General features: G+C 35.7%; 1 protein-coding gene across 2 annotated transcripts; it reads right to left on the bottom strand.

Annotated features, from left to right (window-relative positions):
* Positions 1 to 16880: 16880 nt before the first annotated feature.
* Positions 16881 to 21899, bottom strand: LOC107159500 (spindle and centriole-associated protein 1-like). Of its 2 annotated transcripts, none has more exons than XM_048784299.1 (2): positions 21609 to 21899; positions 16881 to 17172 (listed from the first exon to the last, which is right to left on the bottom strand). In XM_048784299.1, exons 1-2 carry the CDS (start codon positions 21897 to 21899, stop codon positions 17086 to 17088), a joined length of 378 nt encoding a protein of 125 aa, XP_048640256.1. In that variant the 3' UTR covers positions 16881 to 17085. The 2 variants fall into 2 exon arrangements, with proteins under 2 accessions (XP_048640256.1, XP_015361582.2); XM_015506096.2 differs by having other exon boundaries at positions 16882 to 17193.
* Positions 21900 to 26325: the final 4426 nt, after the last annotated feature.

Below are 26325 nucleotides of genomic sequence, written 5' to 3'. Positions count from 1 at the left end.
AGGATTGGGTTCTAATTTTATTTTTTCTAGTTTGTTCCCACATTATGTCCTTTTAAAACTTGTCTGTAAGATGTGGGAATTGACCTGGGTATGGTAATATGGGCTTTGGTCCTACTATTAAGGTCAGTATTGCAGCCTGTTTAGGTATTATGCCCTGTAGTATTTCTTCTGAATAATATGCTTCATTCATAAAAAGTACATATCTGAAAGAGTTGCAATTTGCAATCTTATGTCTAATGAGAAGGGATGAGTCTATGTTATTAGTTGGGTCAGGGAGCATCAGGACAGCTAAATTGTGGGTAAGATTATAAAAGGAATAAGACACAAGATTAACTTTTTGTGGAGCATTTTCAGCAGTGGCAATCTATTATGTTCTAATAACACTATATTATCTATATTTCCTATATTCTGGCAAGATTCTATATTAAAATGGGAGGCATAAAAATTAAAAATGAATAGATGGGTTATTTGACTTTTAAAAGCATCCCAAAAGGGGTGGTAGTTTATTTGGGTATGTTCCCCCCCACCAGCATAAGCTTTGTGTAAAATCCAAGGGTCTAACAACAAGTATAGCTCCGAATTACACACCAAATAACTACAGTGTCGTATATGAGGTAGAATGACATGATCTTTCTTTACATTTTTCATTAAAACATCTGTCAAATCCTGAAATATGGTCTTGCTTTTCATTGTTTTCAGCTCCTCTTAAATCCCAAATATCTTAATTTTCTAGTGAGTCTGTTACAAATTGTCTGCCACAGCAACTCAATTAAGGTGTGTCTATATAGTACTTCAAATCTGATACAACACAGCAAAATCTTAAACCTAAATTTAAGATTACTTACAACAATTTTGCAAGAATAAAAAGATTTGTTACAATCAATATAAGTCAAAATGTTTGCATGAGGTGGAAGGTGAAAGCAATTTTCAATCAATGTTATAAAATGATATTCTGAGTTCCACAGTCTGTTTCTCAGGAAGTCCAGGTAGTGTTAACACAGATAAGTGAGTCCAATGGTATCCAAGTGAGCTGTAAAGTGCAGGCAATATTCATATATGTTATGTCCACTTCTCCATAATCAGTGGTGATTGTAGAGTGGTCACACAGCCATCTAATATTACCTGCATGTGTTTTAAGTTCTTCCTGTCTGATTTTAATTTCTTTATTCCATTTAGCATGCATTGCTGCAGTCTGGCTGCGCAAAATAACCGGGAGGTGACAAGCAACTTGAAGGTTGAAGCGTGAACTGCTTTATTGCAAGGAAACCCAGCGGGAACTGAGCGGGAACTCAAGGTAGTGGGCACCCAAGCTAGCAGGAGCTGCCTTATTGCAGAACAGCAGAGGTATATATACCTAACTGATTACACACAGCTTGACTCAATTAGCATCATCTAGATACAGCAGTCAGCCAATAAGGAATCCCCATCATCTAAATGGCTCGGTGGTGTTGCCTCACAAACCACGCCTCCTGGCAAATGGCCAGGTGCCATCTTAACTTGATTTGCGGTCCCCAACATCTCTCCCCTTTGTTTTATTAAACAACAAATATGTGGCTTAGGGACTGTGCCTGTTTTAGGTTGTCCAATATTACATATGGTCCTTACCCATCATTGGATGGTCTAACCTCAAATTGTCAGCCTCCTGGCTTAGGTTGGTACCATTGTAATTGGATCTTACCAGTCTTTGACTACTGGCCCAACATATTTAAACAACCTGCCACAAGCAGAAGGAGGAGGATACAAAATGCTACGATACCAAGCCAATTGATGGCTCCAAGTAAGAAGCCCTTGGAAAAATTGTACCACCAATGACACTGTCGGCAAAGATACCCTGGTACTATTACAATTATCAATAGATTAGTTCATAATGCATATAAGTGATACACAGTCCAAGTAAGTTCTTTAAGCAGCTTAAAGCAGAGGAATCCATTAATATGTCTATTTCTTCTTAAAGTAAATCGACTCTTTGATTGAGCATTACTTGTTGAGTTACATTATTCATTGATGCATCAGTTTATACAGTTTGTTGTGATAGCTATCACAGAAGCTGTAGTAGCGGCAGCAGAAACAGCAACAGTTGTGATGATGGTAGCTGTAATTCCGAAGTCTCATTTGGTTTTCAGTAATACTTGAAATTCTTCTATTTTTGTTTTCACTGGCACTGGGATGAAGGTAGGAATTCTGGCAATGATGGCTAAAGAAAATTGTGTGGCATTCCAGCAGGCACTAAGAAAACAATTTTCTGAACAATTTAGTACATTATCCTGAACAGAATTATTAAATACAATGAAAAGGAAAGGTTAAAGTAAACAAAGAGATCTGTTAGCCTCTTTTTCTGGTTCTCATTTTAAAGACATCTTTACTTTCATCTGTTTACCCAATTTAAATTAAACTGTTTAAATCACATGAATAAAAAATATTTGGATCCATTTTTAAAAAATTTTTCATGAGCACTCCTCATATATGACATATGGACATACGCACACACAGACATACAACACATAACACAAGTGTGCACACATAACATACAACACATAACACAATAGTAGAGGCCTTGTAGCTTTTCACAGGTGAAATCTCCATTGCAATGTTTAAAAACTCCACAGTTGATCAAAAAATAGAACTGATCAGAAAAACATTAACCTCGGTCTATATGAATTAAAAAAATAAAATTGAAAAAAGCATCCTGGCTATCACCTGGGTTTGACTCTTCCTTTGATATCTCATCCTTCTTCCTGTAACTTGCATATGGGTTTGAAGGTATTCCCACAAGTAAGCCTCAAGGTTTTTTACATTCGAAATAGGCCTTAATGGTGCCTATTATTCATTAGCCTCCAGGTGTGGGAGGACAATTGTTGCAGATATAAGCTAAACTGGAGTTCTGGATATCAGCTGTTATGGATTTGAGCCAAATCATCTTCTTTTTGGTCTGTAGAAATCGCTTTAGTTAGTCTCTCTGGAATCCAAATCAGCTGCTGTTCTCCCTGTGGAAACACACAACAGACCTCCGACTCCAGACAATCACTGGGTCAGGACCTTTCCATTGTCCAGTTAGAATATCCTTCCAAAGTACCTTTGGCTTATGTACATTTTTTGGACACACGTGTCTTTCCGCAGCACTAAGCCCTGATAAATCCAAATTTAAAAAGTTTAAAGTAAAAAAGGTTATGTTAAGTTTATCTTTAGGGGATTTATATCCCTTCCCAATTCCCTCTTTTTGTTTTAGTAAGTACATTTTAATATTTTGATGGACTCTTTCAACTATGCCTTGTCCCTGTGGATTATACAGGATACCTGTTATATGAGTAATGTCAAATGATGAGCAAAATTGTTTAAAAGAAGTAGAAGTATAGCCAGGGCCATTATCTGTTTTTAATTGTTTTGGAATGCCCACGGTGGCAAAGTTTTGTAAACAATGAGATATAATATCTTTAGTTTTTTCTCCGGCATGAAGGGAGCCCATAAAATATCTGGAAGAAGTATCAACTGTAACATGCAAATATTTTAATTTTCCAAATTCTGGCAAATATGTGACATTCATTTGCCATATATGATTAGATATCAATCCTCTAGGATTGATTTTAAGATTAACTTGTGGTAAAAAGGTCACACAATTTTGACATTGTTTTATTATATGTCTAGCTTATTCCTTAGTTATTTTAAAATGCTTTTGTAAAGTATTAGCATTGACATGGAAGGATTTGTGAAAATTTGTAGCTTCTTCTAGTATTGAGAAAACATGTATGTCATGTGTAGTTTTAGCTGCTAAATCATTGCCCAAACTAAGGGCTCCAGGCAATCCTGTATGTGTCTTGATGTGTCCTATAAAGAATGGATCTTTTCTATCCCAGATTAGACTTTGTATAGTGGAAAACAAAGATAAAACAGTGGAGGAAGGGGAAATTCTTACCAGCATCTTCAAGGGAATTTATAGCATTAACTATATATTGACTGTCAGAAAATAAATTAAATACAGAATCTTTAAACATCACAAAAGCTTGTAATACTGCATTAAGCTCTACCTTTTGAGCTGATTTTTGTTTGGGTACTAAAAATGTAAAAGCTTGATCAGGGGGAACTACTGCTGCTGTACCATTATTTGACCCATCAGTAAATATTATTGGAGCATTCATGATAGGTGTTTTTCTTGTCATTTTTGGAAAAATTACAGGATGCAATGACCAAAAAACATCAAAGGATTAGATGGTAAGTGGTTATCAAACGAACAAATAGATTTGCACATGATAATTGCCCAAGTATTTAACTCATTAGCTAACTCATTAATTTGATCCATAGTATATGGAGTAATAATTTTATTAGGAGAAATTTCAAACACTCCCTTTGCTGCTTTTATTCCTTTGAGTATTAATTGTCCTACAGCCTCAGGATACCTAGTAAGAATAGTGTTAGGAGAATAGGATAAATGTATCCATAATAATGGACCTTCTTGCCAAAATACTCCTGTAGGAATATTTTTAGTTGGTAATACAATAAATAACAGAGGCAAACTTATATCAATTCTATCCAAATGCATATTTTCCATATATGTTTCAATGAGTTTTAATGTCTTTCTTGCTTCAGGCGTCAATATGTGGGGTGAATTTGGATCTGATGGACCTTTTAGGATATCAAATAAAGGTCCTAACTCTCCTGTTGGTATGCCTAGATAAGGCCTTATCCAATTTATGTCTCCTAACAACTTTTGAAAATCGTTAAGTGTTTTAAGTTGATCTATTCTTATTTGAATTTTTGGTGGGCAGATCATGGTTGAGGATAATAGAACTCCTAAATAATTAATTGGAAAATTTAATTGTACTTTATCTATTGCTATCTTTAGATTATAATTTTTTAATAAGTTTGTAAGTGNTTCTGCTTCCACAGTCTGAGGTGTGTTCCTTGAGGCAGCAAGTATCAGAGAAGTGGACCAATTGGCATTTGAATTTTTAGTGGATGGACCATGGTTGAGGTAATAGAACTCCTAAATAATTAATTGGAAAATTAATTTAATTGTACTTTATCTATTGCTATCTCTAGATTATAATTTTTTAATAAGTTTGTAAGTGTGGCATAACATTCTAGCAATGTATTTTTATCTTTGTGTGCTAATAATACATCATCCATATAATGAAATACTTGTAGTTCAGGATTTTGATTTCTTAGTGGCTGGATTGCTTTGTTAACATATATCTGACACATAGTTGGGCTGTTAGCCATCCCTTGAGGGAGTACTTTCCATTCATATCTTTTCAGGACCTTCATTATTCAGTGCAGGGACAATAAATGCAAAATATGGACTATCCTCAGGATGAATTGAAATGGAAAAAAAACAAACAATCTTTAATATCTATAACTAAAATATACCAGGTTTTTGGCAAAGCAGACAAGACTGAGCAGGTCCCATGATAACCATCTCGTTATTAATAGCTCTTAAATCTTGCAATAATCTCCATTTGCCAGATTTCTTTTTAATAACAAAAATGGGAGTATTATGGGGAGATACAGAAGGTTTGTATATGTCCCTCCACTAATTGTTGATTGACCAGGTCATGGGCTGCTTGTATCTTTTCTTTAGTCAGGGGCCACTGAGGAACCCATACTGGCCTTTCTGATTTCCAAGTAATTTTTATTGTCTCAGTGACCCCTTCCAAAAACCCAATCCATGTCTATCTGTTTTTTGATCTGTTTGTATTGGTGCCGCTATACCTTGTCCTTGTTCTCCTAATCCTTTTCCTTTCCTAAAACCTTGTCCAGCCATAATAGTGGGTGCATTTGGATTGATATGTGGAATGTTATTTGTTAATGTTAATGCCAATTGACGTAGAACATCTTGTCCCCATAAATTTATAGGAAGATGATCCAATACATATGGCTGTATAGTTCCTTCACATCCTCCAGGATCCTTCAATTTTAATACCATCGCACTTCTATGGGGATTAGTTGCCACTCCTAGGCCTCAAAGCATTTGAGTGGCTTGTTGCAAAGGCCAATCTTTTGGCCATTCTTGACGAGAGATGATGCTAAGATCTGCACCTGTGACTAGCAGTCCATTGAAATTTTTTCCTTGAATAGTTAAGTTTAACATAGGGCGAGAATCTAAATTTAAAGAAAGCATAGCCCAATCTATACCTGTGGAGCCAAATCCTTTGGAACCTCTTTCTACAGTATGACTAGAAAATTTGTCATGTAAACTGGGTAATATCAATAACTGTGCAATCCTATCTCCTGGTGAAATTACTGAGATACTCCTCGGAGAACTAGCTATAATTTTTATCTCACCTTCATAATCGGGATCAATTACCCCAGGACTTATCATAAGTCCTTTTAGAGTAGAAGAACTGTGTCTTAATAATAAGCCTATTGTTCCTTGGGGAAGAGGTCATTTTACCCCTGTGGGAATGATTTGAACTCCCATCTCTGGAGTTAGTACTGCTCTGGGGGAGGTGCAGATGTCCAATCCTGTGCTTCCTCTGGTTTGACTGATAAGGGAGTTAATGGATAATGTGTCCTGGGCACTACCCTGATGGTGTTGCTGGGTTCCTTCAATGCCCCATATATTTGTGGTTGTGGGCCCTGGGACATTGGGCTCCCTCATCTGTTTTTTGGCAATGGAGTACCCTCTACAGTAGTCTGAGAATGGCATTCATAAGCCCAGTGTTTTCCTCTACGACATCATGGGCAAACACCTGATCTTTTTTGATCATGCCCAGTTCTGTTACTTGTTTTAAACCCTCCTCCTATGGGGCAATTCCTTCTAAAATGTCCTGCTTGACCACAATTATAACATGTTTTTGGCCTGGCACCTAAAGCCTGTTATTCTGCAGCTGCCAAGACTTGTCCATGCATCACTGGTTCATAAATATCTCTACACAATTTAATGTATGTATTTAAGTCTTTATACTTCCAAGGTCTAATGGCCTCCCTACACCATCTATTGGCTTGTTTGTAGGCTAGTTGTTTTATTAGTGGCATTGCTTGTTCACATCCCCAAATACTCTGCTTGCTGTTTGTATAGCCTATCCACAAACTCAGCGTAAGGTTCATTAGCTCCTTGTATTATCTTATATAATTGACCTTGTAAATCTCCTTGTCTTTGTAAAGTCTTCCATGCCTTAACCACAGCTGAAGCGATTTGTAAATATATGGCAGGATCATATCAGGCTTGTTGCTGCTGACCCTCATAAGGTCCCTTTCCTAGCAACATATCTAAATTTCTCTGTGGATACCCGGCTGCTGCATTTTGCTTGGCAGTCTCCACACACAATTCCTGATTAGCAACTTTCCATAACAAATATTGTCCTCCATTTAACACAGCTTTGCACATGCTAGCCCAATCTGCTGGTGTCAAGTTTAAATTTGCAATAGATTCAACCATGCTTCTGGTAAAAGGGACTTGAGGACCATAGGCTGCTACAGCTTCCTTTAACTGCTTTACAGTTTTAAAATCCAAAACCTGGTGATATCGCTGCCCTCCCTCATTCTCAAATACAGGGCATGCTAATCTTCAAGGTCCTGTCTCAGAATCCCACCTATCAACTATGGGGGTTGGGGGCCACCCAGCATATGTTGTCTTCATAGGTGGAGCTGTTGGTTGGACACTTACGCCCTCTGGTGATAGAAAGGTGTTTGTAGCAGCCTCCTGTTGTAACTTCTCTCCTGATAGCCCTTCCTTCTCTAAACTTTCTTCCCCTGTCTGACTAGCTCGAGAGACTTCCTCTTTTACTTGATCTAAGATGTCTTCTCCTTCTTCTACCATAATCTGAACTGAAGGCTTTGGACTAAGCAAATAAGATCCTATCAACGTCCATAATGTTAATGTGCCAACTGGCAGAGTTCCTGGGCTTTTCTTTTCTATATTTTTAAAATCTTCACCATGATGGTCCCATTGTGATATTAACAACCCCTCCTTAAAGAACCATGGGCTACATTTTTGTATCATATCAACATATGCCCTAATTGTTCTTGGTTTTACTGGGGTGCCACCTTCCTTTAGCAATTTACTTAACACCCTTTTGGTTTGGTTTTTACTAACTTCTGATTCCATGTTTCCATAACAAAGATAACGCAACCCACTAAGATAACACAAAACAAAACTGAAACAAAATGAAACAAAAACGGAACAAAAATACATTGTATCAATTTTTCTATTTTCTTGAAATGTCCATCTGTCCTCTCACCCTATCTGTTCTTCAGGGGCGATTAACTTTTCTCCCATCCTATTTATTTCTAGGGACAGGCAGCTTAAAAATGAAAGAGAAACAAAACAAAACGAAACAAGAACACACTGTTTCTTGAAGTGGTCACCCATCCTCTCGCCCTATTCTCAGGGACGAGCAACTTACCTTGTCACTTACTCCCAAGTGTCCTGGAGCTCCCCGTAAGGGCCACCATATGCCGCAGTCCGGCTGGGCAACATAACCGGGAGGTGACAAGCAACTTGAAGGTTGAAGCAGGAACTGCTTTATTGCAAGGAAACTCAGCGGGAACTGAGCAGGAACTCAAAGTAGCGGGCACCCAAGCTAGTGGGAGCCGCCTTATTGCAAAACAGCAGAGGTATATATACCTAACTGATTACGCACAGCTTGACTCAATTAGCATCATCCAGATACAGCAGTCAGCCAATAAGTAATCCCCATCATCTAAATGGCTCGGTGGTGTTGCCTCACAAACCACTCCTCCTGGCAAACTGCCAGGAACCATCTTGACATGATTTGCGGTCCCCAACAATGCATCCTGAAATTTTTAAGGCTCTCATGAATATGAGTATTAGCAGTGCATAATGGATAATTTATCCTATGTCTGGAACCAATTTGGGATGTGCAAGCATATGGTGTCAAACTTGAGGAGCCTATAGAATGAATCTGCCCAAGAGCATTGTCTATTGACTACATTATGTTTGTATGCTAAAGAATCTGTTTCCATTACATGTACTATCTGTGAGACAATGTGATTTGTGTTGTTAAGGTGTTCTTATATCCAGTGTTATTTGGGCATCCTGTCTTTGTAGTTGTTCGATATTATGTTTAATCTGGTTTTGAAGTTGCTTCATATATTTCAATTGTATGTCTGGTTTATCCTCATCTTCAACCAATACCATATTAGTTTGTAATGTGTGTTTCATCTGTATCCATTGGTTTGAGAATGCTGTTATATTTTTACCTGATTTAGTGTGTGATGTCAACTTCCATGTGTTGGATACCATGGCATCCTGTTATAAACAATGGAATATTACTTAGCATTATAAAAGAACAAAATCATGGCATTTGAAGGTAAATGAATGGCATTGGAGAAGATAATGCTAAGTGAAGATAGCCAATCTCAAATGGCATCCTGCTTCATGGGTTGTTTTACATTCACCAAAACACGTATTTTTGTCAGGATATTCAGATTAATAATAATAATAATCCTCACAGTTCCAATTGTGTACATTCATATTTGGATGCTATTATGTTCATTTTTATCCATTTTCTGTATAAAAGCATCATAATATTCCTTTTGGGCTATTAGTGTCTGAACTATAGTTTGCCTCTATAGTTCAGCTTCATGTATGATTTCTGTGATTGTGTATACAGATTTAGAAATCATTTTAGTCCATGAATTTCTTTGTCTCTAATGTGTTCCAGGGCTGTAATTCTAACATCCAAGTCCTCTATATGTTTTGCATTAACAATTTCTCCTAATGCTAGTCCAGCAATAAGTATCCATTCTAAAATCTCCCTTGTTCTCCTAATGTGTTGTCTCTGTATTGTTGGAGTGTGCCATATTGGTTTCTGAGGGCATCTCCTATATAACTCCTTAGCACATATTGCTGTGTCAATAGTTAATGTGATCCTCTGAATTATGGGGTTTACAATTATTTGTAGAGGAATTTGTATACTTGGTATTACATAAGGTGCTCTGGTGATTGTGGTTAATCTTGGACTTTCTCCATATAATTTCACTCCTGATGAGTAATGTGCTATAAATAGTTTATGTGTGGCATTAATACCTCCTCTATCAATAATACATGGTTGGAGGAACATCTTTCAAAGGACATAGGTAATACAAATACATGTTCCTGTCCCTGCTATGATCTTTTTGTAATTACAGATCTGTTAAATAGAGGTACGTGAGCCACAAAATAATATTGAATTAATTCCCATGGCTTGTTCCATTGTGGTAGTAGCACATAGAAATAGTATGGAATATTAGTATGATCTACTCTATATTGTACTACCCTATCAAAATTCATGCCTGCTGTTTTCCACCATGATAAAGGCATTTTATCTGCTGCTTTTATCTCATACCTGGGGTAGAAGTAGGTATATTCATTTTTACATTCACCCCATTGTAGAGATTCCATCAGTGTGTCTGGTGATACATAATCTTCTCTCCATACAGCTCCACTTATGTTAAGTTTATGGTCTGATCCTTTGTTGGGGTATGGTATTATGCGTCGTTGGTTGTCTGTTTTTATGTCTAATGGAATTTCAAAATCTAATGTGTTGTCCATATGTATTGCAGCCATTTGGTCACACATGAAGAATACAGATAATCTGGATATGCATTTATTGTCATCTATACTATGGGATGTATTCATAAGTCTTTTTACTTTTATTAGTTCTTGTAGAGACATGACTACCATTTTGTTATGTGTCTGGGTTTCTGTTTGGGGGTCATATTGTGGGCTATATGGTGTTATGAGTGATGCATTAGAACGTACTGTATAGTCAAAGAATGCTACGAGACTCTTTTGTAGAAGCATGGAATTCAGCTTAGGTGAGTCCCAGTGTGTATCATTGTGTGTCCATGTGTGTGTCCAATTCCCTGAAACATTGTAATTTAAGTGTTCTCCTGTTGTATAGTTTATTAAATTTAATTTATACATGCTGATTTTTTATGTGTGTGGTTTTATTTTTTCCTGTTTTTTATTGATTTTATTATTTTTTTAAATACATGACAACAGTGGAATGCATTACAATCCTTATTACACATTACACATATAGAGCACAATTTTTTGTATCTCTGTATATAAAGTATGTTCACATCTATTTATGCCGTTATACTTGTACTCTTTTTTGCATTACAATTCTTAATACACATATATACCACAATTTTTCATATCTCTGTTTGTATATGATATGTTGATACCCAATTCAAGTCTTCATACATGTACTTTGTATAATGTTTATCATCATATTCCACCATACTCACTAATCCCCTTCCCCCTCCCTTTACCTCCCACCCCTCTTCCCTGTCTAGAATTAATATAAATCTCCCATGCTATCCCTCCCTACCCCACTATGAGTCATCCCCCTTATATCAGAGAAAACATTCCACATTTGTTTTTTGAGATTGGCTGTCTTCACTTAGCATTATTTTCTCCAATGCCATCCATTTACCTTCAAATGCCATGACTTTGTTCTTTTATAATGCTGAGTTATATTCCATTGTTTATAACTGCCACACTTATCTATCCATTCATCTATTGAAGGACATCTAATTTGGTTCCACAGTTTAGCTATTGTGAATTGAGATTCTATAAACATTACGTGGCTGTGGTCCCTGTAGTATGCTGTTTTAATGTCCTTTGGGTATCGTCCATGGAAAGGGATAGCTGGGTAAAATGGAGTTCCATTCCCAGATTTCCAAAGAATCTCCATACTGCTTTCCAAATTGGCTGCACCAATTTGCAGTCCCACCAGAAATGTATGAGTCTACCTCTTCCCCCACATCCTCGGCAACACTTGTTGTTTGTCTTTATAATAGCTGCTATTCTGACTGGAGTGAGATGATATCTTAGAATAGTTTTGATTTGCATTTCTCTGATTGCTAGAGATGATGAACATTTTTTCATATATTTGTTGATTGATTGTATATCCTCTTCTGAGAAATGTCTGTTCAGGTTCTTGGGCCATTTGTTGATTGGGTATTTATTTTTTCGGTGCTTAGCTTCTTGAGTTGTTTATTTACCCTGGAGATTAGTGCTCTATCTGATGTGTGAGGAGTAAAACTTTACTCCCAGAATGTAGGCTCTCTGATAACCTCAGAGATTGTTTCTTTTGCTGAGAAAAAACTTTTTAGTTTGAATCCATCCCATTTTTTGATTCTTGGTTTTAATTCTTGTGCTATAGGAGTCTGATTAAGGAAGTTGGGGCCTAATCCCACATGAAGAAGATTAGGGCCTACTTTTTCTTCTATTAGACTCAGAGTCTCTGATTTAATTCCTAGGTCCTTGATCCATTTTAAGTTAAGTTTTGTGCATGGAGAGATAGGGGTTTAATTTCATTTTGTTGCATATGGGTTTCCAGTTTTCCCAGCACCATTTATTGAAAATGCTATCTTTTCTCTAGTGCATGTTTTTGGCACCTTTGTCTAATATAAATAAGATAATTGTAAGTTTGTGGGTTAGTCTCTGTGTCCTCTATTCTGGTATGGTTTTGGTGCCTGTTTTGATGCCAATACCATGCTGATTTTGTTAATATTGCTCTGTAGGATAGTTTAAGGTCTAGTATAGAGACACCTCCTGCTTTGCTCTTCATGCTTAGAATTGCTTTAGCTATTCTGGGTCTCTTATTTTTTCAGATGAATTTCATGACAGCTTTTTCTATTTCTATGAGAAATGCCATTGGGACTTTGATCAGTATTGCATTAAACCTGTATAGTGCTTTTGGTAGTATGGTCATTTTGATAATATTAATTCTGCCTATCCAAGAGCAAGGTAGATCTTTCCATCTTCTAAGCTCTTTTTTGATTTCTCTCTTTAGGGTTCTGTAGCTTTCATTATATAAATCTTTTACCACTTTTGTTAAGTTGATTCCCAAGTATCTTTTTTTTTGAGGATATTGTGAATGGGGTAGTTTTCCTCATTTTCTTCTCAGAGGATTACACACTGATATACAGAAATGCCTTTGATTTATGGGTGTTGATTTTATATCCTGCTACTTTGCTGAATTGATTTAGTAGTTCTAGAAGTTTTCTGGTGGAGTTTTGTGGGTCTTTTAGGCATAGAATCATATCATCAGCAAATAGTGCTAGTTTAGTTCTTCTTTTCTTACACTTATTCCTTTAATTTCTTTCATCGGTCTAATTGCTCTGGCCAGTGTTTCAAGAGCTATGTTGAATAGAAGTGGTGAGAGAGCACATCCCTGTCTTGTTCCAGTTTTTAGAGGGAATGTCTTCAATTTTTCTCCATTTAGAATGATATTGACCTGAGGCTTATTGTAGATAGCCTTTACAATGTTAAGATATGTTCCTGTTATCCCTAGTTTTTCTAGTGTTTTGAACATAAAGGGGTGCTGTATTTTGTCAAATGCTTTTTCTGTGTCTATTGTGATGATCATATGATTCATATCTTTAAGTCTATTGATATGATGAATTACATTTATTGATTTCTGTATTTTGAAGCAACCTTGCATCCCTGGGATGAATTCTACTTAATCATGGTACAAAATCTTTTTGATATGCTTTTGTATTTGATCTGCCAGAATTTTTTTGTGGATTTTTGCATCTATGTGCATTAGAGTTATTGGTCTGAAGTTTTCTTTCTTTGAAGTGTCTTTGTGTGGTTTTGAAATCAGGGTGATATTGGCCTCATAGAGTGAGTTTGGAAGTACTCTCTCTTTTTCTATTTCCTGAAATAAATTGAAGAGTATTGGTATTAGTTCTTCTTTAAAGGTCTTGCAAAACTTGGCTGCGTATCCATCCAGTCCTGGGCTTTTCTTGGTTGGTAGTCTTTTGATGGCTTCTTCTATTTTCTCATTTGATATTGGTCTGTTTAAGTTGTGTATTTGTTCCTGACTCAATCTGGGCAGATCATATGACTTAAGAAGTTTATCAATGCCTTCACTATCTTCTATTTTATTAGAGTATATGGTTTCAAAATAATTTCTAATTATCTTTTGTATTTCTGTAGTGTCTGTTGTGATATTCCCTTTTTCATCGCATATGCTAGTAATTTGAGTTCTCTCTCTCCTCTTCATTAGCCTGGCTAAGGATCTGTCAATTTTATTTATTTTTTCAAAAAAACAACTTTTACTTTTGTCTATTTTTTCAATGTTTCTTTTGTTTTGATTTCATTGATTTCAGCTCTGATTTTAATTATTCCTTCCCTTCTACTGCTTTTGCTGCTGATTTGTTCTTTTTTTTCCTAGGGCATTGAGATGTAGGGTGAGGTCATTTATTTGTTGGCTTTTTCTTCTTTTTAGGAATGAACTCCATGCAATGAATTTTGCTCTTAGTACTGCTTTCATACTGTCCCAGAGATTTCAATGTGTTGTGTCTGTGTTTTCATTTACCACTAAGAATTTTTTAATCTCCTCTTTGATGTCTTCTGTAAACCATTGTTCATTTAGTAGCATATTGTTCAGTCTTAAAATGATGCAGAATTTTTATTTTTTATTTTGTCATTGATTTCCAATTTCATTCCATTATGATCAGATAAAATGCATGGTAGTATCTCTACTCCTTTGTATTTGCTGAGAGTTGCTTTTTGGCATAGTATATGATCTATTTTTGAGATGCATCTATGTGCTGCTGAGAAGAAAGTGTATCTGCTTGATGCTGATTGATATATCCTATATATGTCAGTTAAGTCTAAGTTATTATTTGTGTTATTGAGCTCTATAGTTTCTTTATTCAACTTTTGTTTGGAAGACCCGTCCAGTGGTGAGAGAGATGTGTTAAAGTTACACAAGTTTATTGTGTTGTGGTCAATTTGACTCTTGAACTTGAGAAGAGTTTGTTTGATGAACATATCTGCACCATTGTTTGAGGTATATATATTTATGATTGTTATGTCTTGTTGGTGTATGGTTCCCTTGAGCAGTATGTAATGTCCATCTTTATTCTTTTTGATTAACTTTGGCTTAAAGTCTACTTTATTTGATATGAGTATGGAATCCCCTGTTTGCTTCAGCAGTCCAAGTGGTATGATTTTTCCCAACCTTTCACCTTCAGTCTGTGTGTCTTTTCCTATCAGATGAGTCTCCTGTAGGCAGCATATTGCTGGCTCTTTTTTTTAAAAAATCCAATCTGCTAGCCTATGTTTTTTCATTGTTGAGCTCAATCCATTAACATTTAGGGTTACTATTGATACATGATTTATATTTGCAGCCAAATTTTTTTTTTAACTTGACTTGGTATTCCTCTTTGATTAGTTTTTCCTTTAGTCTGCTACCTCCCTCTGCTGGTTTTCATTGTTGTTTTTCCTTTCCTCTTCATGAATATTTTGCCAAGGATGTTTTGTAGTGCCAGTTTTCTAGCTGTAAATTCTTTTATCTTTTGTTTATCATGGAAGGTTTTTATTTCATCTTCTAATCTGAAGCATAGTTTTGCTGGATACAAGATTCTTGGTCGGAACCCATTATCTTTCAGAGGTTGAAATATGTTGTTCTAGGATCTTCTAGCTTTCAGAGTCTGTGTTGAAAAATCCGCCGTTATCCTAACTGGTTTACCCCTCTATGTAATCTGATTAGTTTCTCTTGTGGCTTTTAAAATTCTCTCCTTATTCTGTGTGTGGGTGGATCTGTTGTGATTTTCCACATTTGGCATCCTGTAGGCTTCTTGGATTTGCATTTCCATTTCATTCTTCATGTCTAGAAAGTTTTCTGATATTATTTCATTGAACAGTTTGCTCATTTCTTTGGTTTGGACCTCTATGCCTTCCTCTATCCAAATAACTCTTAAATTTGGTCTTTCTATGCTATCCCAAATTTTTTGGATGTTCTGCTCTAGTTTTTTAATCATTTTTTTTGTGCTGTATATGTTCTCTTCAAGATGATATACTTTGTCTTCATTGTCTGATGTCTTATCTTCTAAGCTATCTACTCTGCTGGTGATGCTCTCATTTGTGGTTTTAATTAGGTTTATTATTTTTTTCATTTCAAGTATTTCTGTTTATTTTTTTAAACCTCTATCTCCCTGTAGAGCTGATCTTTTGCTTCTTGGATTTGTTTATGTAGCTCATTGTCAAAGTGATCATTCACTGTCTGTATTTATTGTCTAATGTTTTTGAGATTCCAAAATGTCTGAATCATGTAAATCCTGAAATCTTTCTCTGTCACTTTTTCTGCTAATTCTTCTAATGATGTGTTGTCTTGAATTGTTTGTGGTACTTTCTTCCTTTGTCTTTTCATGTTGCTCGCATTTCTTTCCTGCTCTGTGGGAATGGTGTATTTTTGTTTTTATCCTACAGATTTGTAGTGCTCTTGTATAGTTCCAAGATACCTCCTTTGCGGGGAAGGACAATGTTGACAGTTCCCAATATCAATAATACATCACTTGTTCAGTCGCAGATCCTCGCTGGTAGCCATGCTCACCAAAAGATGGCAAGAAAGGATTTCCAAGATGGAGTTGGTCTGTTTTCCACAACGGGGTCTCTGGTGAACTGGGCAGGGGGAGCTGGGATGTCCTCATGCTGTGGTTAGAATAGCTTTCTTGGATTTATGCACAGAACAGCCATAACTGGTATCTCCTCTACTCCTCCATCTTGGACCCACCCTATACATGCTGATTCTAATGTATAGTTTTCCTTCTTATCCTTGCAAAGATATGATTTATTAGCATAATGTGTGAAATTATGGAAATGTGTGAAGGTGGTATCTTGTGCTATTTTTCTTAAGAAATTATATTTGGTGTCTATAGATTGAAGTATACCTCCAACATTGTTTGTTTTTATGTTCTGTACATAGTTAAATTCTTATGATTGTAGTTAAAGCAAGAGTACTCTAAGAATGCTTGTGAGGTTTCTCTTGTGTAAGGCTGTACATCAGGGGTGTGTGAGGGTAGAAACTGTGCAGTGTACCTGTCAATGAACATTGTTTTGAAGTAAAGATAATCCCAATATAGGTATCCCTGTTTTGGAGATGGCCAAATTTGTTTCACCATTTTTTAAGGCTGAGGTATGGGATCTGCAATAATTACAGGATATTTATATGGTTGTGTACCTAATGCCATGTCTCAGCTGTTGGAAATGAGTCATTATCTATCTTAAAAACTGATGTCCTCGTAGCAAGTCAAATTTACCATAGTATGGGTGCTTATTGGTATATGTCTTTTATTTGGTGAGTTTTTTTTTTTAATAAGAAAAAGAAGCTTTATTTTAATTAACTATTTACCTGTGCGTTTACGAGGAACATCAAACAGATTTTTTGCTGCAGCCAACAAATGATCAGATTTCTCCAAAACATCCTGCATCTGGTATTGATCAGAAAGAATCTAGACATGTGTTAATAACAAATATTACTCAGAAAAAAAAATATATATATACTCTTCAAATCACAAAGGAAAAGACTATACAAAGGCACAGAGCATAAACCATAAACCACCACCTAAAATCCTTCAGTTACAATATCCTTTAGTACCAGTAGATGGGGCTATCACAATAATTAGTAGTTTGCAAATGGTTGGCTGCAATCCAAAGTAATACATATTAAAATTGTAACCCAGAACACTCACATACATGTAAATGTATATGAAACAAAAGTTTTTTAACAAACTTTCTGCATTAAAAGTACTATTATATTTTCTTTTTCACTTCTATTTTTTAATGATGGTGACAAGATACTAACTCAACTTCATAATCCATTAACAAATTATCATCCACAATTTGAAAAAAAAAGATCAAATATAAAAATCTTTGAGCCATAAACTCAGAGGTGTTTCAAAATGATTTCATAATCTACACTGGGTCATGAGTTACATAAAAAAAAAAATGAGTGTTAGAATTAAACAAAAAGGTGATGTCTCTGTGTTTTAAAAAAGTTGTTTTTTTAATCCCAAAGATTTGGAAACTAAAAAAAAAAAAAAAATCACATTACATTCCTGCTTCTGATTACACGCTTTTCCAGGACAGAACTTTCATAATTACAAGCAAAGCCACAGGCCAAAAATGAGTCAACTCCCATCTACCACCACCAGATGGCATTCTTAAATTGAAAGGAGTCTCAAAATTAAGAAGCTACCTAGTTTCCAACACTGACTCAAGTCAAAACATCTGGTAACAAATATTCCTACCAGAATTTTTCTGTATCATGGAAATAATTACACAATATAACCTCAGTTGTAGTTTTATGATACAGAAAGAAAAATAAGTTACTTTTCCCCTTCTTCACTTGCTGTGGCCAAGCAGGTCAGCTAGCTCAGTTGATAAGAATGAAGTCCTGAATTTATTCCTTCCACAAAGAGTAAGCTTTGGAAGGGTAAGATCAAGAGCACATTTGGAGCTGGAAGACTGGAGTTCTAGGCCCAGACAAAAAAATGCTAAGCAAAATCCAACCTCTTTAAACTTAATTTCCCAAGTTTCAAACACCTCCTCAATCCTACAGAGATGCTACAAGGATGTAGACACACTGGAAACTTATGCAGCACTCTAGAGAAGCTTTAGCTACTGTTATGATGTAAATTATATTATCCTATAAACCAAATTTCTATCACTGATGAGTCCTCTTACAAGTGCATGCAATTAAAAGCTTAGGAAATAATGTGATCTATTAATCTATCACTACACTAGAAAAAATTATAAAAATTTACCTCTTAATGACAAGAGATTTTTTGTTATTGTTGTTGTTTATTTATTTTTGTGGTGATAGGAATCAAATCCTAATGGAAGTTTTTAAGAGTTCACTATATTTTTTTAAAAAGAGAGTACTGATCTAACAAAACCAAGAAACAGAAGGAAATTACAGAGATGCAACTGATACTAGTTATAATTGAGGTCTCAAGTAAAGCTACTGCTCTACCCCCTTCTTCTAGCCTCTGACCAAGCTCCTTGGGTACATGGTTTGAATGACCAAAGATCTATGTGCTGGATTTTCTTTGCTCTTTGGAGATTTATCACTCCTCTCACAAAACAATTCTCTTGATAGGTAAACTGATCTCTGTAAACCCATCTGTATATATTTATACTCCAGATGGATTTGCAGAGCAAAAAATTAAACTTATAAGTAGTGGTGTACATCTTAGATTTTCAAAGGATCAGTCAGGAGCCCAGAAAAAACATTATCGGAAACTCCTCATCCTAGCCCTTTTATTGCATGGTAACAGAAACCAGATGAAATTGAGAAATTACAAAGATACTTAGGAATTTATTACACTTTCGGAATTTATAAAAGGCTTTATGAAAGGCTCCCTTCCTCTTAAATTTGAACCTTAATTGTGCTTGATTCCTATGGCCTATTATATCATACAGTAAATGAAATCTAAGATTATACTGGCCAAAGAGCTTTCCTCTTGATTTATATTAATCTAGGAGTCCAGTTTCAGGGGGATGAGTCCTGAGAGCTTCAGTGTATAATGATTAAGCCTACATGAATATTCTTATTGAGAATTTTTTTAATATTATGACATCCCTTAAACATAGACATTACAAATTTAGTAACACTGAAATAAAAGATACACTTATCCTTTGACTCAGCAATTCTTAATAATTTATCTTACAAATATATATCTCCAAAAACATACTTAAGAATATTCATTACATTATTTATAGTAGCAAGGTAGGAAGCAATCTGTGGGTGGCATACATTGCTACTTATCCACTAATACCCTTTCTTCTGCTTTGTGCTTTAACAGCAGGACTCCCAAGTTTTAGCAAGTATATAGGTAGATTTCCAACCATCTTTGCAAGTGAGAATGGTCATGCAATGACTTTCTGGCCACCAGGACAGATACTAACATTTCTGGATGGTATGTAAAAGGAGTACATTGTCTTTTCCTCTCTTTGCTGGCTTGCATACAACTGAAGAAAGCTGCAACAGTCATTCTATACTCAAGACAGAAGTCATGTAATGAAGGACTACAGGTCTCCCACCAAATACCATTTACAAATGAACTATTTTATAAAAGAGAAATAAATCTTTATTTGGTTTAAATGACTATGTTTTGAGGATTTTTGTTCCAGAAATTTACACTGCATTATAATATAAAACCTAAGTGTCCACCAAAAAAGCATGATAAATAAGCTTTAGTATATTTATACACTACTGGGAGTTAAAAAGAAAAATTAGAGGGCTCTCTTTGTAGCTCCATGGAAGAGTGCTTACCTAGCATGCACAAGGCCCTAGATTTAATCCTCAGCAACACACACACACACACACACACACACACACAGAAAAGGTTGATTTCTAAGTATTAACATGAAATAAATTCCAAAATACATTGTTAAAGAGAAGAGAAACAAGTGAATCCCATTCAGAGCAAAGGTTTTCAACCCCTCCAGCGCATTAAAATCACACAGGAAACTGTCTAGAAAATACCTGTGTGGAATCACACTCCAAGTCAACTAAATCAGACACTCTGGGTAAAAGGTCCAGATACAGTAATAATTTTTTTTAAACATTTTTTAGTTGTTGATGGATCTTTATTTTATTTATTTATATATAATGCTAAGAATCGAACCCACTGCCTCACACATTCTAAGCAAGCACTCTTCCACTAAACTACAACTTCAGCCTCTAGATACAGCAATAATTTTTTAATGGAGCTTCTCAACCGCGGTAATTCTAATGTGCAGAACCACTACACTAGAACTGAAGGAAGCTGCACTACCAAAAGAAGGCAGAGCAACCTTATTCATCCTCTCACCACTCAACTTCCAATACCTTACTTCTACCACATCTATTACTTATATGAGAAATTCAGGACATGAGCAGGAGCCACTGGAGAAGGAAAACAAAAGCTCAGAGTCTGATACATTTCAGGGGGACTGGGTTTCTTTCCTGGTCAGATGTGTATTTTTAGGACTTTTGAAGAGAATTAGCATATCACATTTAAATGTGTGTGAACTTGTCCAAAATCACCAAAATATATTTATCTGGAAAGGAGCATTCTCTTTTCAATTCACTGTTCTTTTCTCAAGGACAAGAAACATTTATTTGGTAGGTATAATTTTTCCTGATGATGTATAAAATGAAGACTTCCTTTTTTCATTAAAAACCCTAATAAATTTCTGAAAAAAACAGTGTGATTTACACCTGCAATGAAAGATTACCCAGACAGCTAAGTGTCAGAGACTCTAATCTGAACAAGAAGCACAATATACATTTCTTTACAATGATTTCAGCTCAAATTTAAAAGAAAAAAAATTATGGTTATAGTCTCCTCTTATTTCCCACATTGTTTATCCATATATTATCTGATTACTTGTCCAAAAACCCTATATTGGGCAAAAGGTTAAGCCAAATACCTGTGTGGAATCACACAGGTTTGTAGTTTACTAACCATAAAGGACACAGCATTCATTTTTTGTTGTTTTGCTAAGTAACTTAACAGCACTGCTGTTGAACTGAGAAAAATAACTATACCAGTTTACATATAAAAGGAACTAATTATTTACCAAGGACTGTGCTGATCACTATATAAGTATTATATCATTAAAATCTCAAAAGAAGGCATTTTATAGATGAGAAAATTCAGGCTAAGAAAGTAAATAAATTGCTTAAAGTTACACAGCTAGTAAGTTGTGGACCAAGAATTCAAACTGCCAAATCATCATTTGCTGCTACTTTAAAAATCTACATGTAGATCTATAGATATAGTAATAACTAGTCTCTATAATATCAATCAAGTTGAGGGAAAAAGAAACCTATTTATCTCTTTCCTCTAATTCTAAAGGTAATGCATTTTAGCATTACCTCTCTCATGATAGACAATCTTCTTTTCTCAAGACTTGAAGATTCTAGTTTCTGCTTCCTCCATTTTCTCTTCAAAGCGTTTTCTTGGAGTTCCCAGTGCACTAAAGCTCTATTCTTCGATTTATGTATTTCATGACGACGTACCAGATCTTCAGGAGTTGCCCGATGAACTGTTAGATCATTCACAGTATTATCCCATTCTTGCTTCACTGAAGTTTTCTTCTTCTTCACTTTCAGTGTTTTTCTTCCACTTCCCCGGGGACAGTAACGGTTCACTCTGACCAATGACATCTTACTGTTTTCCGACTGCCTCCACCGCGACTAAAACTTCAGGCTTAGGAACCGCGGAGCGCGCCACAGGTCAATGCTATTTGGTGAGTTTTAACTCTCCTTTTCCTGATGTTGTCCACACAGTATTTTCTGTGCCTTGTGCTATGATTTCTCCTGGTGCAGTGCTAAAATTTTTCCTATCTCTCCTGTTTATTTTGTATGGTAATAATATGGGGTTATCCTGTGTATTGAAAGTGAGGGGAATATCTTGTCTAGCTATAACTTCCTCAACTGGGGAAAGTCTGTTTCTCCTAGGTTTACTGTTTAAATTCATTGTAGCTTCTTGTAGGGCTTTCTGTAAGGGTTCCCCTTTGTGGGAAAGCAGTTCATTTTTAAGTAATCCATTTCATCTTTCTATATTCCCTGCTGCTGTTGTATTGTATGCCAGATGATAATTCCATTGTATATCAAGAGTTGTTATTAGGTGTTTGACTAGTTTTCCTGTGAAATGGGTTCCCTGATCAGATTCTGTGATAGTGGGTATGCCATAAGCTGCTATCCAAGGTAGGATAAGTTCTATACTGATGTGTTGTGTTGGTTTGTCAGCTGAAAGTGTCATCCCAATACCTATACATGTGGCAACATAATTTTTCTGAAAATCCTTAAGAGGTCCTATGAAGTAAATTTGTATTCTACAATTAAAGATTTTATATTCTAAATCTGGTTGGGGAATTTTATGTAGATTAAATCTCAATTTCATTTTTGGGCATGTGGTGCACCTGCGTAAAACAGTTTTGATGGCATTCCATGTTACATCTAAGTTCTGCCTTTGGAACTAGTCATATAATGCATGTACTCCTATATGACATAATTGCTCATGTAACTTTATAATGTCATGTTCAATAATGTTTACTATTGTATTATCAGGTTAGATGTTTTTCCATGTTCCTTTAAATTTAAATTTAAAAGGATCTTTGGTGGGTTTTAGTTCCCAATTCCTTTGTAGCTTGATAGTGGCTATTTTTGATAATTTGTCTACTGTGTTGTTAAGTGTACTGGTGTCTGTGTCCCTGTTTGTATGTGCATCTACATGTGTAAGTTTTATGTTAATTTTTGTACTGGGTTCATATAGTTCTTTCCATATATCTCTTGACCATAAAGGTTTTCCATTGATATGGAAGTCTGAAGAAGCCCATTTCCCCGACCATGGTGCTATGCCATTTGCAACACACCATGAATCTGTATAAATATATATATCTTTGCATTTTGTTAACCAGTCCTCTCTAAAGACTAATACAACTGCTATTAGTTCTGCATGTTGTACTGATTTGTGTTCTCCTTGCTCTGTCAAGATCTTCCCTGTCTTAGGGTTCTATGCTGCTGGTTTCCTCTTAGCAACTCCTTTCACTACTGTACTTGATCCACCTGTAAGCCATGCATTTTGTATATTTTCATTGTATGCAGGTCCCCATGTGCCTATATTTTTCAGTGTGGGTTGTGTTGGGATATCAGGCACTGGTAAAAATGGTAGCTTTGCTACTTCTTCTGTGATTTTATATGTGCCTACTTTTTAATCCTCCTCTTGTAGAAATTGTTGTAGTATCATTGCCACATCAGAACTTTCTTTTCCCATCCAATATTTTGTGTCTCTTTGGGGGTGAGTTTACACCAGTCTTTAAGTGAAATTGGAGTTCTTAATATAATGTGATCATTGGCCATAGTTTTAGCTTGTTTTAGTGCCTCAAAGGCAACCCATGCCAATTTTTCAAATGATGAATATCAATTGGATGCATATGGAAATCTTTTACAAAAGACTACTATTGGTTGGGACTTAGTTTTGTTATTATAAAGTCCCCATATACAATAGTCCTGTGTGAAAATGATGTCCACAATCATAGTTCCTTGGAGGTTATGCAATTTTCTAAATTCTGTTATATATTGTTTTAATATAAATAAAGCTTTTTGATGATGTGATTACTAGAAAAATCCTGTGATTTCCTTGTTATTGCATGTATTGGTTGTAAAATAAGATTTAAATATGGTATATGGTTGCACCAATATGCTAATATTCCTATCAATTGTTGTGCTTCTTTCTTATTGGTAGGAAGTTGTAGTCCCAATATTCTATCCATAATTCAATCTGGGACTTGCCTTCCTTCTACTGTGATCATAACTCCTAAAAATTTTACTGTTTGATCTGGTCCCTATACTTTCTCTCTTTTGATTGTCCATCGTTTTGCTGTCAGATGTTTAATTACTTTCTTTGACATTTCGTGCAGATGTTGTTTATCATATCCAGCTATTAGTATATCATCTACATATGTATATATTGAGACATCTTTAATTTTAAGATCTTAAGGGATTCTGATAGTGCAATATGTGCTATTAGTGGCTTCTTTTGAAGCGATACTGCATGGAATTCCACATAATTGTGGTAACCTCTCTGGATTCTTCTGCTATGGGGATAGCAAAGAACATATCTGACAAATCTATAGTTACAAAAAATTTAAAATTGGTGGAGGGTATTTGTTGTAAGATTGTGGTAATATCTGGCAAGTCTCCTGGCATCTATGGTGTCAGTGCATTGACTGCTCTGTAGTCTACTTTAAATCTCCATTTACCATTAGGTTTTAAGATAGGCCAAACTGGGCTATTATAGTCAAATGAGATAGTTCTTTCTATGATGTCTTCCCTCAATAATTCTTCAATTTTATTAGTTATTTCAGTGTGCCCTCCTGTTATTGGGTATTGCTTTGTGAAGTTATATTTAATTTTAGGTAGGACTATGGGGTCCATTAGTAAAGAAACTAAGTGTGTCTGAGACTTGGTCATATTATTTTTAAACTTTTTATAAGTTATCTATGATGAAAAATTTCAGGTATCAGCTCCATTTCTAGGACCTTAAAAGGAGTTTCAGCTAAAAGTATCTTGGTTTTAGTGATTTCTCTGTCCCATAAATGGATAGTTACATTTTTCCATTTTGCATTAGTTTCTATGTTCCCTATTCCTATGATCTTATGATCACTTTGCATAGTATTATATGTTATTCCCAAAATAATTACTTGGTTTCCTGTATCTATTAGGAATTTATGTATTTCTATTTTTCCTGCTTTTTTTCTGAGAGTATTAAAGGTTAATCTATATATATTCTATTATCCCTAATATTGAAAATGCTGTCTGACTTCTGAGTTTCCTTGTCTGTTGAATGTCATGTTCTTGTTGTAAGTTGTGTGCCTGAAGTTGCTGTTGTGTTTGGGGAAGTTGTTGTTTTGTGTTCTTTTTTTTGTTGTTTGCTGTGGGTCGTCTGTTTGAATGAAATCTGCCTCCTGATTGGCATATCTGTCCTTGTCCTCTGAATGGTGTACTGCTCCTGGGCCTCCTGGGTGTGGAATTCCATCCTGATGGGGCCCTTCATCTGGGAGGCTCCATGTTTACCCAAGGCTGCCTTTGCTGTCTGTTGTTATAATTAGGGAATCTGATGTGGTTTTGTGAGAACTGAGGAGGAAAACTAAACTGGTGTGGTGAGGGTTGAATTGGGAAAGAAAAAGATCTAGCACCATCCAGCTCTTTGTCTTCTTTACAATAAGTAACCACATCTTGTAGTGTATGCATACCTTGTAATGCTAATGTTACAGTTAATCTGACTAATTATTAGTCTTTTCATCCGAGGTAACAGCTCTGCCTGTAATGGCGTGTTACATGTGTGTATATTGTATATTGTAATTTTCTAGTTAATTTAATAGCCTGTTGATATGTAGTCCATTGTACCTGTGATTTAAAACTGCTTATATATATCACAGGAAATGCCCTCTCCTAAGCTAATGCTACCCATTACAGAACAGTGTGTTTCTGCAGTCTTTTCTCACTAGTTTCAGCCACTAAAGCCTCATATATAGATTCATTTTCTAGTATAGATCTTATTGTATGCATTTCATCTCCATGAACTCTGATGGCATGGGCTCCATGTTCCCACAGTCTTAATAAAAATTCTACATCTTGCTCCACTTTCTGGGCAAATTCATTCCTTAACTGCTGCAGCTCTATTCTACTAAAAGGTCTCGTTTCCACTTCCTCTTCATTATCACTATCTTCTGACCCCTTTTTCCTTGGCATTTTGGTCACCTTTTGTGTAGTTACCTATAAAACTTCACGATTATCTGGGTGACTTTTTTGCCTTTCTAGGGCCTTTCTTACTAAAGTTTTAACCTTTGGTTCTATCTTCATCTATGTCATTAATAGTTTTAACTAGCAATCCTGGGATTTCTTTTGGAGTGGCTCTAGCAATGATTGGCTGAACTACCTCTGGGTGGGATAGGGGGATATCAATTCCTTTAGTTCCCTTGTTAAATCCTGGCAGTTTCCCTTGCACTGTTCTCTAATTCTCTCCAGGGACTAGCAGAGCTAACTTCCTGGTTACTTACTTTCTTTTTAAAGATGTTCTGTAATT

The sequence above is a fragment of the Marmota marmota genome, unplaced genomic scaffold (assembly GCF_001458135.2).
Source record: "Marmota marmota marmota unplaced genomic scaffold, marMar, whole genome shotgun sequence".
Classification (NCBI taxonomy): Eukaryota; Metazoa; Chordata; class Mammalia; order Rodentia; family Sciuridae; genus Marmota; species Marmota marmota.
Note: the sequence above shows the minus strand (reverse complement) of the source record. Positions and strands in the feature narration are given on the sequence as shown.